General features: G+C 39.7%; 1 protein-coding gene across 2 annotated transcripts in view; it reads left to right on the top strand.

Annotated features, from left to right (window-relative positions):
* LOC126413070 (protein zer-1 homolog) overlaps nt 1–15956 on the top strand; it is a 186755-nt gene that overhangs the window by 157870 nt on the left and 12929 nt on the right. For both annotated transcript variants that reach the window (XM_050082977.1, XM_050082970.1), the window contains exons 9-11: nt 1334–1483; nt 5505–5659; nt 8382–8479. In XM_050082977.1, the coding sequence (XP_049938934.1) occupies nt 1334–1483; nt 5505–5659; nt 8382–8479 (403 nt within the window). The remainder of the gene's footprint in view (nt 1–1333; nt 1484–5504; nt 5660–8381; nt 8480–15956) is intronic.

The raw sequence follows: 15956 nt of genomic DNA, 5'->3' as shown, positions 1-15956 counted from the left end.
AACTATGATAAACTGCAGTCCTGCAGCTCCATTTTTCTGTTTGTATGTGAAGATTGCTTTCAGGAACTATTTTATGGACTTTGATACTGCACACTGGCGCAACTGCTCCCTCAGCAATGTTCCCAAATAGTCATCTGTGGTTCAGAGAATCCACCTTAGAATTGAGCTGTGAGTTGCCCCCAGGATTCAGTCTTTGGTCCAATGCTTTTCTCACTATGTGTCAGTATTTCTCTCTGCTCCATTCATGTGCATAGCACTATGCTAATGACATCCAATTTTATCAAAGGCCATCCTTAAGAACATTGATATTGCTATTTTATGTATGTATGATGATATTTGTTCAATATGGCAATGGCCATGAAACTTGAGTATTGAACTTAACCGTAAGAAATCACAAGTCATCCTCATATCACACTAAAAGGTGATTAGTGAACAATTTTGTGAAGCATTTCCACCTATTCAAAAAAATAAGAGATCTTGGCAAAAAGCTTAGCTAGAGTAACCACAAATAGTCTGTGCCTATAGCAAAAAATAATTGTTATTGCTGCAGTTTCTAACAGTTACTTCATTTTATTAATGTAGATTTTGATTCATTGTGCATTGCTGATGATTCTCATTAGTGATGGGACATATCGAACACAGTGTAAAAATCAACAAATGAATGTGTAGCAAAATACTGCCTGTCAGTAACTTACTTGCATTGGTTGATAAATATGGTATCTAGTACTGGCAAGTATTTGATGTGCTAGCACATTTATGAAACCGCTTTTGTTCCTACATTTTTGTTATTTGTCATTTTTTGTTGTAAATGATTTCCTGTTGCAGTTAGTAAAAAACTATGAGGTTAATATGAGGAATGTGTATAATCTGCAATAGTTATTACTTTATTATGTAACTGGATAGATAAAAAATCTACTCGCCAGGCAGCAGGAGGACACACTTAAAAAGTTATTACATATGGCTATATCTTTTTTATGTGTGTCTCCTGTTGCCATTTTGTAAGTAGGGGAATTTTTCTATCCAGTTACATTTTTTCAAAAATTGATTATTTTTGTTGATAGTTATTACTTTATATGAGATAATTTTCTCTCTGGAAGAAATATGAAATGTTATACCCTTATTCTTACAAACCCATATTCTGTCACCAATAATTTATTTTTTGTCAAAATAATATAAGAGGACAAGGCCCTAGAAACACACAATACGAGTAATAGTTGTAACTGTATGCATTTTATTGTTTATCATGTTGTATGCATAAATATTTATTTCTGCTACTTACAATTTTTCTCTAAATAATGATTATATTTTAAATCCTGTGGTTCCATTATTCTAGACATTTCCAGATAAAGAAGAACTGTTGAGAAACATGATGGGTCTTTTAGGCAATGTAGCTGAGGTGCAGAGTTTGAGGCCACGTCTCATGACAAGCCAGTTTGTCTCTGTATTTGCAGATTTACTAGATTCTGCAAGTGATGGAATTGAGGTGAGTAGACCCAGTAGTTGAATTGTGCGTTATATGTGACTGATTGGGTCTGAAAGTATCTTCCTTTGACACTTATAGTGTTAAGTGAGAGGCTCAGTAGATGAAAGTGAGGAGAATAAGCTGAGGTCTGTGAAACCTTCAATTCGAGCGTGGCTTACCTCCCTCTGTCCATGTCAAGCTGAAGAAGCAGTCATTACAAGTCTCAGAGTAGGACAGTACCCATTAACATAGGGCTTTTCTTACAGCGCGAGAAACCACCAAAGTGTTAAAAATGTGTTCCCCGGGTGTATATACAGCAGATTTTAATTGAGTGTATTTTACGACAACCTGAGGGCAGACCTGCATCTGCAACAGGATCCATTCTCTATTTTAAATAGCAGAGGCGAGTGTGGTTCATGTTTTAGGGTTTTGTTTGTTATCAGTGCTCTGTCTCAAAATATGAAGTGTGAGAATTTAGTGAGTCACGGAGTAGCTTAGTCAGTCACTCCTCAGTAGTCAGTCACTCCTCAGTAGTCAGCCAGCCACAGTAATCCGGCCCCTTTTTAAACATATCTTTACCAGCATTTTGGCCTTCTGTGTTTTGTTTGCATTTTATGAACAGTCTTTGGTGATTCTCCCAATGTCAGTGTTATATTTTAAATTCTTGTTTATTGGTACAGCTTAGGTTTAAAATTTGTTACCTTTTTAAAACATTTCAACCACCCTCATCTCTATCAAACAATGTAAAATCCATGATGGAATGTAACAATATTATGAGAAGGAAAGTTGCTACTCACCATATAGCAGAGATGCTGAGTCGCTGATAGGCACAACAAAAAGACTCTCACAATTAAAGTCTTTCGACGACCATTGGCCTTCTCGTCAATGACACACACACACACACACACACACACACACACACACACAAATGCAACTCATACACATGATTGCAGTCTCGGACAACTGAAACCACACACAGTACGTAATATCCAATGATGCGTAGATGTAGTTCAACTGTCATAGGTAACAAATGGCAAGGATTCTGGGGTCATAGCAAGGGTTCTGGGGTCATGAGATTACATTTTTAGTCAGCATTTTTTCACCAATAAAACTTTGACATGCTGTCTGTGTATAATGGGCACTTCATGCCTGTACAGGATGTCATGACCTGGAAATCATTCAGTGGTACCACTTTTATTACAAGTAACATTTTGACTCTTTTTAAGGTGCAAACAATAAAGCTGGCATTTTCAGTGAATTGCAATTGATGAGCAAAGTATCTAGAAAAAAATTTAAAGCAAATGATTTTGTGTTAACCTTATATTATGCATACTCATTTGTTGTTTATATGTGTCAACGCATGTAAATTTGTCGAAGCATGTAAATAAACTGTCAAAATTTTGCTGACCTATGGAATTTGTATTATATAAGCTGCACACACTCTGATGTAACAGGGGAAAAAGGAAACCAATGGAAAAATGTGTTTGCCTTTAAAAAGATTCTGGAAGAGAAATGGGGAATGAGCTGCCTCATTCCTCATTCCACCTTTCTCACCAAACATTTTGGCATGCAAACTTACTTGTATTTTTCTGTGGCTGAAAGAGAGTAGCAGAGAGTGACGGTGGAAGAGATAAGAAACAGTGTCAGTGGGAGAGACAGAGAGAGAAGATGATGATGGTGGGAAAGAAGTAGTTAAATGGATGAAGACAATGGCAGTGGGAGCAAAAGAGAGAGGAGATAGTGATGGTCAATAAGAGACAGTGGCAGTAAAAGAGAAGGAGAGATGGATGGAGATAGTAGCAGGGGGAGCAAAAGGATTAGGAGACTGGGGAAATGAAAAAGAGAGATGAGTGGAGATCATACATAGGCGTGGTGGGTCTCAACTCCATCTCCAGATGGGCGAATTTTAACATGTTGGTGAAGGGGAGGGTGGACTCTGGATGTGAGTGTAGGGGAAAAAATAAGATTGATCCACCATAACTGTTAAGCTGCCGAGATATGGTGGAGACAGTGGCAGTTGGAAAGAAACACAAAAGGAGACAATGTAAATGTGAGATGAGACAGTGGCAATGGAATATACTGTAAATACGGGAGACAGTGTAAATTGGAGAGAGGAGACACTGGCAGTGGGAGAGGAAGGCAGAAAGAGCCATTGCAAGTGATTGAGGAGACAGTGTTAATTTGGAGGGGGGACAGAGAGAGAGAAAGAGAGAGGGTGCAGACAGTGACAATGAAAGAGATGAGCTGACATGTCTGCCAGTTTTGGAGGGGGGGGATTGACTTTTAACGGTTTTCCGCCCATTGCTCTAAGCCCACGCGTTAAGAAAAATGACCAGTTTCCCGCATCCTCTATACTTGTGTATTAAAGCTTGCTGAGGTCAAAACACAGAGCAGACAAACCCTAAGACATTATGGAGAGGAGACAGTGGTGGTTGAAGAGAAAGACAGCACACTGTAAATGATAAAGATGAGACATTGGCAACGGGAGAGAAACTGAATGGGACAAAGGCAATGGCAGTGAGATAGAGACATTGAAAGTGGCAGAGAAAGAGACAGTGCTGATAAAGAGTGAGAGAAAGGTATGTAGACAGTGACAGTGACAGTGAAGTGGGAGAGACAGGCAGGAGAAAGTGCCAATGGGAAGAAAATAAGACAGTGGGAAAGAGAGATATATAAACAGTGGCAGTGAGAAGGAGATGCTGAGGATATAGGCTGAACTACAAAGAGAGAGTGGGTAAAAGCGTTTGGAATGTTCTGTGTCGAAGGAGCGTGAATACATTCCCATGCCAGATTCGTGTTGAAGAAGGTGGAATGAGAATTGAGGCAGCTGGTTCCCCACTTTTCTGTCAGAGTCTCTTAAAGAGGAATGTGTTCACCATTTTTGTGCCCTAACAGAAGCATTTTTTTCACTGGTAATAATATTAGTAGAGGTCATTACAAGTATATAAGACAGTTGGAAAAGTAATTGATGCAAACGGAATGAAAGAATCATGATAAAAGGGAGGAAGATTTGGATTTAATGTGCTGTTGATATCAAGATGGCTAAGGATGAAGCATTAGATGTAATTTATCTGAAGAGATTTTGAGAACTTGTGGAAAATTTAAATTGATATGACCAGACAGCTCCTGCTCTTCTGAGTATGTACAATATGGGAATGTGAACAGTGAGAGAGAACAGGTGCATCATGTGTAAGGTGCAGAAACATTTATTTAAAAGAAATGGAAGAGGTTAAGTAGTAAAGTAAATGCATATTTGAGTTGACTGAACAGTATCAGATGATGTACAAAAATTCTAATATTGCTATGATAACTCTTGATGTTTTTATTCAGATCTATCTTGTCTAATTATATTGTAAAAATTACAGGCACTCTGTGTTGCTGCCTAGCCATAGTGATGTTGTTGTTCTGGTCTTCATTCCAAAGGCTAGTTTAATGCAGCTCTTCATGCTGCTCTATCCTGTGCAAGCCTTTTCATCTCCGAGTAACTGCTGCAGCCTACGTCCTTTTGAATCTGCTTACTGTATTCATCTCTCAGTTTCCCTCTACGATTTCCCCCCACCCCCATCCCCCACCCTGCTTCCCTCCAGTACTAAATTGATGATCCCTTGATGTCCCATAATGTGTCCTACCAACCAATACCTTCTTCTAGTCAGGTTGTGCCAGTAATTTCTTTTCTCCCCAATTCTATTCAGTACTTCCTCATTAGTTATGTGATCTAGCCATCTAATTTTCAACATTCTTCTGTACAATGACTGTTCACAAGTGAATCACATTAAACAAAATATTGTAGTGCAGTGAATTGGACTTATTGTGGTACACACCTCACACCCCTGCTGCCCTTGCTCTCTGTCTACCCTTTGTTCATTTACTTGAGGGGACAAAATGGTGAAAAAATAGTATCCTTAAAATGAAGATACTTTTTTTCCCTCGTTGAATGTGTTTTCATGCAAGTGTTTATAACGTGGGTAGTCACATCATTATTTTACTCCAGTGTATCATTTACACATTATATCTCATGCTAAGCATGCCTTTGCAATTTTAGGTTAGTTATAATGCTGCTGGTGTCCTGTCACACATGGCGTCTGATGGTCCAGCAGCCTGGACTTTAGCTGTTCCGAAAAGAGAAGAAGTATTGCGAAGAATGCTTGCAGCAATAGAGCGATGGGATTTGTCAACTGAGAGAAACATCAACTATAGGTAATATATTATCTAAATTAGTAGTAGTACCATCCTGAGCAAAGTAATATTAATTGCTATTATTGTTAGTATTTATAATGTTAAAATGACCTTTCACCCTGTAAGCAGTTGAAAACAGTTTCATACTTGGGGAGTTAGGAATAGAATTTTTATTCTTGAAGAATAGGGTAGATTATCAGCCAGGTAAATAAGTGGGATGATAGGTAGATACTATGGCACTCAGGTTATGCAAAGTATCAAACATTAAGGCTAGATGCTAACTGACTGAGGATAGCAAAATATTATAGTTTATGGATAAGTAAATTATTATGCCTCTTACAAAGTCATTTGGATTTTAGACATACATTAAAAAAAAAATGCTAAGAATCTCTTAGCTATTAATGACTGTTGTGCTAGCCTATCAGCTTCTTCCTAATGCAGTTCCCTACTCTGAATTTGAGTATAGTCATTTACCAATTAATATTGAGTTTTGCAAAACAGTTGAAATGGCTGTCAGGAGGGAGATATCATTTGTCCCACACTTCCTGTCCCATTTTTCTGTATCTGCCTGAAATAATCCTTTCCTTGGCCTGTAACAAATCTGATATTTACTGAATGACCCCTTTGCACAGTTTGCTTGCCAGATATGGAGGAGTGAGTGTTGCTACAATTAGAAGACGATACTGAAATAAACTTGCAAAGAAGCCGCTGGAGGCATAAACTGCATTCTTGCACCATCCATCGTGCCGGACCAGTTAGTTTATCCTAATCTCTTACACCATATACAAGCTTTCAGACAACAAGACCACAAGTTTTTAGCTTCTGTTTTGTTTATTTACTTTGTTAGTGGACTTTATATTATTTGTTTTTGTAGTTACTTGATGAAGTATGGTTAGGAATGTGTGGGTTTTAAATTATGAATTGCAATTTATTCTTTTCATAATTTGCACAGACCCTTCACTGTACCATTCTGTTTTCTGTATATGTGGTGTTTAAAAAAATGTATCTTTTATTCTTACAAGATATTGTACTGTTCAGAACTAGAAAAAAAGTTCTGTGAACGTATGACCCAAAACAAAAACTTGTTGTAGTATGAGACATTTCACACCTAATGAGAATGGCCAGTAGTTAGTGACATGGCATAGGCTGTCTTCCTGTTGCTATTCGTTGCCCATTTCTTATTTGTTGAGTTTGCCTCCATACCTAGTCCTTTGTATGGGATTCTGTTGTCAGACATAGCACTCCAACTCTATCATTTGGGGATTAGTTTTTCCTAGGAGTGTTAAGAAGGTAAAAAATGTATCCTTTTAAACCATGCAGGAAACTGCAGAAATAGCATTCTGTTATGGTGTAGCCAATGGCATTAATCCATGGCAGATGCCAAGCCACATCCTAAACTTCGCATTCCATGTGAAAAAATGTTCAGAAGGTTGTTGGTCCCAGTAACTTACGTACATGTGATCACTCACAACTTGAACAAAGAATCGTGGGAGCCTTTGCACAGTTTGCATGCCAGATATGAAGGAGTGAGTGTTGCTACAATTAGAAGATGATACTGAAATAAACATGCAAAGAAGCCACTGGAGGCGTAAACTGCATTCTTGCACCATCCATCTTGCAGAATCAGTTAGTTTATCCTAATCACTTTCACCATATACAAGCTTTCAGATAACAAGACTATCATTCTGGATTACAACTTTCTGTGAGAGTCCACAATAAATCACAGAATGTCAGTAGGTCCCATCTTGCATTTTATTTGTGGATGAGGTGCAGTTTACACAGAGTGGAGTAATAAATTACCACAGTGAACACATGTGGACAGATGGAAAGCTCAAGTGAGCATGAGAGCTAGGTATAAGGTTAAATTCCTTAATATCAGTGTGTGGGCAGGAATTTTGTGTTCCACTCATGGGACCATATACTTTTTCAGACAAATTAATAAGTGCTGCTTATTATCAGTTTCTGAAGCATTCGAAGTAGTTTATGCGTGACTGAGCAGCACCTTATTTTTTACACCTCGTATAACACTACCTAAAGTACTTAACTCAGTGGTGCTTCAGTAATGTACCCTCTCTGTTCACCTGACCTCAGTCTCTTAGATTTTTTGCTCTGGTGCATGTAAAGGTGCTGATATACTCTACACAAAAAAAAAAAAAAAAGTGCACACATTACAGGAGGGTGTCTCCTATGCATATGACTGAATCTAAGAGCATCAAGATGTACCCACTCAAGTTTGTGATTCTTGGAGGAGGAGGAGGGCTGAAGGGTTTGTGAGAATTAGTGGTAACCACATTGAGCACCTCCTATAGTGTCAACTCACAGATGGTTGTCATATTATGACAGAATGGCTCACATCTCGCCAAGTATTCCACCACCCTGTCAATTTCATTTCCTCCCTCTTTATAGGTAAGTGTTTATATTTCTTCTTGCTCTTTATTATTAATTTTTATTGAGTCTTATGAAATATTATCTTAGCTACTACTGTGTAACAGATATGTAGGTGATAATTACAATATGTAACTGAGAACACAGTAAAAGTAACTGTGGTATCTGATAAAAATTCTTGAATAAGAGACTTGTTAGTGCACAAGGACGTTTAAGAAATGTTATACATTGTTTACAAATTAAAAATTAATATTTTATAAGCTTACTATTTACAAATAGTGTTAAGTAATAATGTTCTTCATATATGTTGTGACTAAAATACTTACTACCATTGACTGACTGATATTTTTGCTTTAAGGTCATTTGAGCCGATACTGTATCTTGCAAGAGTTTACCATACACCAGAATGTCAGTATTGGGCAATTTGGGCCCTTGCAAATTTGACCAAAGTTTACCGTAAGTAACATCTGTTTTAGTTAGTTAGCTGTTTATTCATCTTAAGATCATCTTATAATTATATTAGAGATGCCAGCTTAATGCAACAATGAAACATTACTAACCTTACAACTACCAAGTACATGCAAAAATTGCTCATACATTTTCTTTTATTAAAAAATCATAACAAGTATCCCTCAGTTGATACTAAATGCGACCATAATTTTATTCTATTTAGTAAGTTTTATGTATATTGTTTACACTGCATCACTAAGCACATTTTTAAGGTCTTGGCAAAGCACTTTATCTTCAAGTGCATACACATGTATCCCAGTATATCATACACATTTAGACCAGTGACCACGCTGTCTGGTCTCCTTCCACAAAACAACCAACCAATCATACACATTAAATTCCTGATACATTACAATGAACAACCATGAAATGTTACAGATATTTGATGTTGCGAACGTAATTCATCAGCAGTCGGTATTAAGACCAAGCATTTCAGTCAATCTAAATAGTCTGTAAAAGTAAAGAATACAAAATTTTGAAAAGAAAGTCAAACGTTTCATTTGTCTAAAAGTATGAAATAAAAAATATTAGGGAAACGTTTGATGTGCGTTATTTTCTGTTCATGATTTCGAATATCATTCAAAGGTATGTAGAACATTTCTCTGGTCTATTATTTCTTTTACACAAATTGTTCCACAAAATATTTGACCTATTTCTTTCATTTCTTATTTTAAAGTTTTATTCAGAAAGCATGATTTTACTGAATTCTTGTTTGCCTCCCTAACATCATCTGTTCTCGAAAATCCTAACTTTGGTACTACATTCGAAGGGAACCTTTTTGACATTTAAATACTGCACCAAAGTATATCTTTATGTGCAAAATAGCTAGGCCTTGAACAGATCAACTTTTTGGCACTTCATTTAAATAGCTTGGCAGCAGCTTTCCATGAAATATTTCAATTTTTCCTCAACTCATTAATTAAGTTTTCCTTACTTACCTGATTACTTTCAGGCAGTTAAATATTTTCATGCAAACTGGTCACTTTGATACTTTGTTTGCCTGTTTCTCTCCCTTTGCTTATGAAAATTCAGACAAAACCTCATTGTGTAATTTATAAGGTGTCTTGTTTTCACTCTGCTCACACATTTAAAAAAGGTATCAAATGTTAATCACATGGTAAAGTAGTCTTTTCTGCTTGTAGTCATTTCCAAAAAATGTTGTCTCGGTATCTTGAACCGTTTATGAGATAAGACAGTTTTTACGACCGCTTGATTCCCAAAGTGCAGGAAAGGATTCAGATGGGCCACAAGTGAGCCATCTGTGGATATAACAATTAATATCTCAAGAATGAAAAGATATATCGTTCTGGTCTCAACTTTAAATACAGTTTAGATATATTGGTTACATTTCATACACAATAATGTATGGCCTTAAATTAACTATCTGGAAAGTCTATGAATGTGATTTTACCTCTGCAAATTCTTAAAAATTTTGTGCAGCCATGTACTTGGTTTTGTACAGCACAGTAACTATGACAAATAACAAAAATAATTCAGACCTTTATCTAGCAAAGATATCAAGCTTAAAGATGCGGAAGAATCAAAGTTTTTTCACTGAATAGTTTTCTTAAAATCGGATGATAAGTATTTCATAGCTGCCGTCATGTCCACTCCATTGCATTGCCAAGGAGACACGTAGCTGTCACTCTCTCTGTTGTGCATGCTGCAACAACAAGGTTCAAAAACGTGTGAATTCAAACATCAGTAGTTGCAGCACCACAGACGTTGCCCATGTAGGACACTTCTGTAACTATACATGCAGTGGTGTTTCGTCGTCTGAAGCTGTCGCACACTGTTGGTTGCTTGTCACGTATGTAGGACGCGGTCTAACAGCCAGTTGCAATGAAGACATTGAGCAACAGTATCAGCGTTCCTCAGTTGATGCACCACTATTGTTTTGTATGGTTGCAATTTCAGTTTGTGCGCATCTCTGTGAGAGATGCTCTTGACACCCCAGTCTGAAGTGCCATGCGACACAGAGATTTTTTCTTACTTCTTTCCAAAGCCTCCCCTGTCTCATGAAATTTATTTTCAGTTAAAACACTAGTTTCTCTAGGCCTTCGTTTGTGTAACACAGATCTAGTCTCTTGAAATTTCTATACTAATCTGCGTATCATTGAATCATTGGGAACGTACACACCAGGAAATTTTCACATTAATTCAAGCCGACATTCTACATACAATTATGTTTCTGCATAGTTCAATGAAAGAAACACTCATTGACCCTTCATGTATACCATACTAAATGGCAACTTGAGAGGAACATCGAAACAAAATACCTGAACACTCAGTTGCACAGTATAGAAGACAAGCACACAGTGTTTCTGTCTGAGGACCGGCCCAGCAACATATGGATAGGGAAAGCCCTGGACTCAGTGCAGTTACAATAATGACATCTAGCAACAATATTTGAAGTGATGAAACTTGACAAAAAACTCAAAATAAAACACCAGTACATTCTGTTGCAAAGTGTACAGAGAATGCGCAAAGTTTTGGTGACAGAGAACTACGCATAGGGACAGACAGCAGACGCAACGGCAACAGCCGACAAACATTCTCACAACCCCAGGCATCTTTCATGAGATGCCCTGTACTTTGCCTTTGGGCATCTACAGTCTATTATTGATGTTCTCTCCAAATTTCTAATCTGAAGATTTGTAACAATATTTTGAAAACGAAAGTTGCCACTCACCATATAGCGGAGGTACTGAGTCGCAGACAGGCACAACAAAAAGATAGGCACAACAAATAAGCTTCAGGCCAGCAAGGCCTTCGTCAAAAATACACGTACGCGCGCGCGCGCACACACACACACACACACACACACACACACACACGACTGCAGTCACTGGCAACTGAAGCCACACTGCAAGCAGCAGCACCAGTGAATGATGGGAGTGGTGACTGGTTGGGGGTAAGGAGGCTGGGGTGGGGAGGAGGAGGGGTAGTAGGGTAGGTGTGGGGGACAGTGAAGTGCTGCTGGGGAGCACACAGGGATGAGGCGGAGAGAGGGTAGGGTAGCTATTTGCAGTTGGGAGGGCAGGGGAGGGGGGCGGGGGCAGGAGGGGGTAGCCGAAAAAGGGATAAGTAAAAAGACTGGTTGCAATGGTGTAATGTGGGCTGTGTAGTGCTGGAAGGGGGACAGAGAAGGGGCTGTATGGGTGACGATGGGGGAATGTATGATAATTTGCAGGGAAAGTTCCCACCTCCGCAATTCGGAAATGCTGGTGATGGGAAGGATCCATATGGCACAGGCTGTGAAGCAAGCATTGAAATGAAGGTTGCTATGTTGGGTAGCATTCTCGGAAACAGGGTGGTCCACTTGTTTCTTGGCCACAGTTTGTCGGTGGCCATTCATGTGGACAACAACTTGTTTGTTATCATACTCACATCAAATGCAGCACAGTGGTTGCAGCTTAGCTTGTAAATTACATGACTGGTTTCACAGGTAGCCCTACCTTTGATGGGATAGGTGATGTTAGTGACCAGACTGGAGCAGGTGGTGGTGGGAGAACGTATGGTACAGGTCTTGCATCCAGGTTTATTACAGGGACATGAGACATGAGGTAAGGGGGTTAGGAGCAGGAGTTGTGTTAGGATGGACAAATATGTTGTGTAGGTTCAGTGGACGGTGAAATAACACTGTGGGAGATGTGAGAAGGATAATGGACAGGACATTCCTCATTTCAGGCCACAACGAGAGGTAGTTGAAACTCTGGCGGAGAATATAATGTAGTTGCTCTAATCCTAGGCAGTACTGAGTTATGAGAGGAATGCTCCTCTGTGGCCGGACGGTGAGACTTTGGGAGGTGGTGGAAGACTGAAAAGATAGGGCACAGGAGATTTGTTTTTGTACAAGGTTGGGAGGATAATTACAGTCTGTGAAGGCTTTAGTGATACCATCCGTATATTTTGAGAGGGCCTGCTCATCACTGCAGATGCGATGAGCACGGGTGGCTAGGCTGTAGGGAAGGAACTTCTGGGTATGGAATGGGTGGCAGCTGTTGAAGTGGAGGTATTGCTGGTGCTTGGTAGGTTTGATATGGACAAAAGTATTGATGTACCCATCTTTGAAGTGGAGGTCAACATCTAGGAAGGTGGCATGTTGGGTTGAGTAAGCCCAGGTGAAACAAATTGGGGAGAAGCTGTTGAGGTTCTGGAGGAATCGGAAAAGGTGTACTCACCCTCAATCCAAATGGGTTTAGGATTCTGGGTGTTTAGGAAAGATTCCCCTAGATGGCCCATGAATAGGTTGGCGTATGATGGTGCCATGCGGGTGCCCATAGAGAAAGTTGTTGGTACACGTTATATAGGAGGTTAGGCTCCGGGCAATAGGTTGAAGGTGTTGGTCTATGAGACCAGAGATTCTCTCAGTGGGGGCACAGTAACCAGCCACAATGGGGCATCCTGCATGGTTGGGTTTATGGACTTTAGGAAGCATGTAGAAGGTAGGAGTGCAGAGAGTGGTAGGGGTGAGCATGGAGAAGGGCTCCGGGGAGAGATTCTGCTATGGGCCCAAGTATTTGAGGAGTGACTGGAGATCCTGCTGGATTTCTGGAATGGGGTCATTGTGGCAAGATTTATAGGTGGATGTATCTGACAACTGGGGGAGTCCTGCCAGGTAATCCTTGCACTTCAAAACAACAGTGGTGGCGCCTTTGTCCACTTGTAGTATTATAAGATTGGGATTAGTTTTTAGATGGTTGATTGTGGTTCTTTCTGTGAATGTAAGATTATTTTGTATGTTGATGGATTTGGGGAATGATTTAAGGCAAAGTTCGAGGTTAAGAAATTCTGGAAAGTTAACGGGGTGATTTGGGGGCATTGGGGGTGCATCACAGTTGGTTGGAGGAATGAACTGAGTCAAGCAAGGTTCAACATTGGTCTTTCTTTGAGTCTGATTGGTAGGGTTGGTGGCGAAAAAGTGTTTCTAATGCAGGAACCAGGAGGATGAGAGAAGTTCTTTAATAAGTCCTGCATGATTGAATTTGGGAGTGGGAAAAAAGGTGAGCCGCTTTGGAAAGGACTGATATTTCTGTGGGGCCAAGGTTTCGGGAGAAAAGTTTTATTACTGTTTTTTGGGTCTGTTTAGGTTCTGGATTCTGTGTGGTGGTGGGAGGGAGTTTTGAAGAGTGGGGTAAATGTAGTACGTCTGCGGGACAAGGTTTGTCAGCTGATGGACATGTGGGAGGGTTGGAGGCTGTTGTAGACGTGGTGGACAATGGTACTCCAGGTGGGAGTAGGAAGTGAGCAGGGTGGAGAGTTTTCTGAGGTGGTGGTGTGCATTTTCTCTAGTTACTGGCGAGCAAGAGTTTCAGTGTGTGTTATGGGTTCCAGGAATTTGGGATTGCTTAGCAGGATAATTTTGTGAATGGAGAGAAGTTACTGTAACCAGGTTTGGGCTTGGTTGATATGGTTTTGCAGGACTACATTGGTGAGGGCTAAGGCTTGGCAAAATCTGAACAGATGGAAGTCATTGTGGAAGGAGGGGTGGCAGCCGGAGATGGGTAATTTGATGGTAAGACCATTTGGGGGGATTCCATGAGCCAATCAACAACACAGGAACAGTATGTGGCAAGAGATAAGGAAACTTTTCTGTATTGACACAGATGGAAGGAGCAAGGTTCCATGGTGGTGGAAAAAAATGCAAAAAATTATGTAAATAAAAATTTTAAACATTGATGAAATACAATGGCAGTCACGAGGTCGCTTAGGTCTAAGAACTGCGTCAAACCTCTGCTACCATCACACTAGCGACTAGTCTAGTGTGATAGTAGCGGCAGTTTGATGCAGTTCTTAGCCCTAAGCGACCTTGCGACTGCCATCGTGTTTCGATGGAACATTTTATTCCCATTGACAAACATGATATACAAGGGCATTTCGAAAAGTAAAGATAGAATGGCTCACAATCCTTAAATAGAACATTTATTTAGAAAACGTCAGTCACATCTTATTAACTGGATTGTTTGTTATTTTTCGACATAATCACCCCCGTTATCCAAACATTTTTTATGTCGGTGCACAAGCTTTTGTATCCCACAGTCATAGAAGGTTGCCGCCTTTTGTCGGAACCACATTTCAACTTCATCTTTGATCTCTTCATTGTCATGGAATGATTTTCCACCAAGATTTGACTTCAGGTAACGGAAGACATGGAAGTCCGTGGGTGCAAGGTCCGGGCTGTGTGGCAGATGGTCCTGTACGTCCCATTTGAATTGTTTGAGTAGTGCTTTGGTTACGAGCACTTTGTGAGGCCAAGCGTTGTCATGAAGCAAGCGGACTCCACTTGTCAGCATTCCCCTGCGTTTGTTTTGAATTGCCCTTCGAAGACGTTTCAAATTATGGGAATATGCAGCAGCATTAATTGTCATTCCATGAGGCATAAATTCCAACAGAAGAATGCCTTGTCTCTCCCAAAAAACAGAAGCCATGATTTTCTTTGCTTAAATCGACGTTTTGCATTTCTTGGCTTTTGGTGAATTCGAATGGCACCATTGCATTGATTGTTGCTTGGATTCAGGTGTATGGTGATAAACCCACGTCTCATCACCTGTCACAATGTGATCAAAGAACTCATCACCTGCTTCAGCATAACGTGTGAGGAAGTCGAGTGCAAAGCCCATCCTTTTCTTTTTGTGTTCTTTCGTTAACAGTTTTGAAACCCAGTGCGCACACAATTTCCTGTACCCTAAATTGACATTCACAACGTCATAAAGAGTTGTCATTGACACGTCTGGTATGATCTGATGCAATTCTTTCAATGTGAGACGTCTATTCGCACGAATTGCTTCCTCTGTTCTCCGAAGAAGGGCATCAAAGATCACAGATGGCCGACCTGTTCTTTGTTCTTTATGAACATTGGTCCTACCTTCAGAGAAATGACAACACCATTTCTTTACATTTTGTCGATTCATAATGTTCCCATAAACAGAAACAATTTATTTGTGAATATCCACTGGTCGCTGACCTTTTACATGAAGAAAATGTAGGACGGAGCGCACTTCACATTTGGCGGGATTCTGAACTGGTGCAGCCATTTTAAACACGACCTACTCCAACCAGAAGCAATGTTCAACTGCTGAACGACCGCGAGGAGAAAGCTAATGGTTCGAGGTAAACACCAATGTTGCCAACTTGCTCACCAAAACTCTTCTGTTCCTCTGGCGTATGGTGTATCTTTACTTTCCGGAATACCCTCGTATTTTTACAGTTTAATTTTTATTCCTGTGATAATGTGAATTTGACGAGCATTTTTGCTCAGATGGTTTTCACCTATGGTGTGATTACATGTAATCCTATGTAATTTTTATTCTGATGGAGACCATCTTAGTGCTGTCGAAACCATGGTCAGTTTGACAACAATTTTATGCAGCCGAGGTGGCCATATGTATATTCTGTAATTAAGTTACATAAATTAACATAG

The sequence above is a fragment of the Schistocerca serialis genome, chromosome 1 (assembly GCF_023864345.2).
Source record: "Schistocerca serialis cubense isolate TAMUIC-IGC-003099 chromosome 1, iqSchSeri2.2, whole genome shotgun sequence".
NCBI lineage: Eukaryota > Metazoa > Arthropoda > Insecta > Orthoptera > Acrididae > Schistocerca > Schistocerca serialis.
Note: the sequence above shows the minus strand (reverse complement) of the source record. Positions and strands in the feature narration are given on the sequence as shown.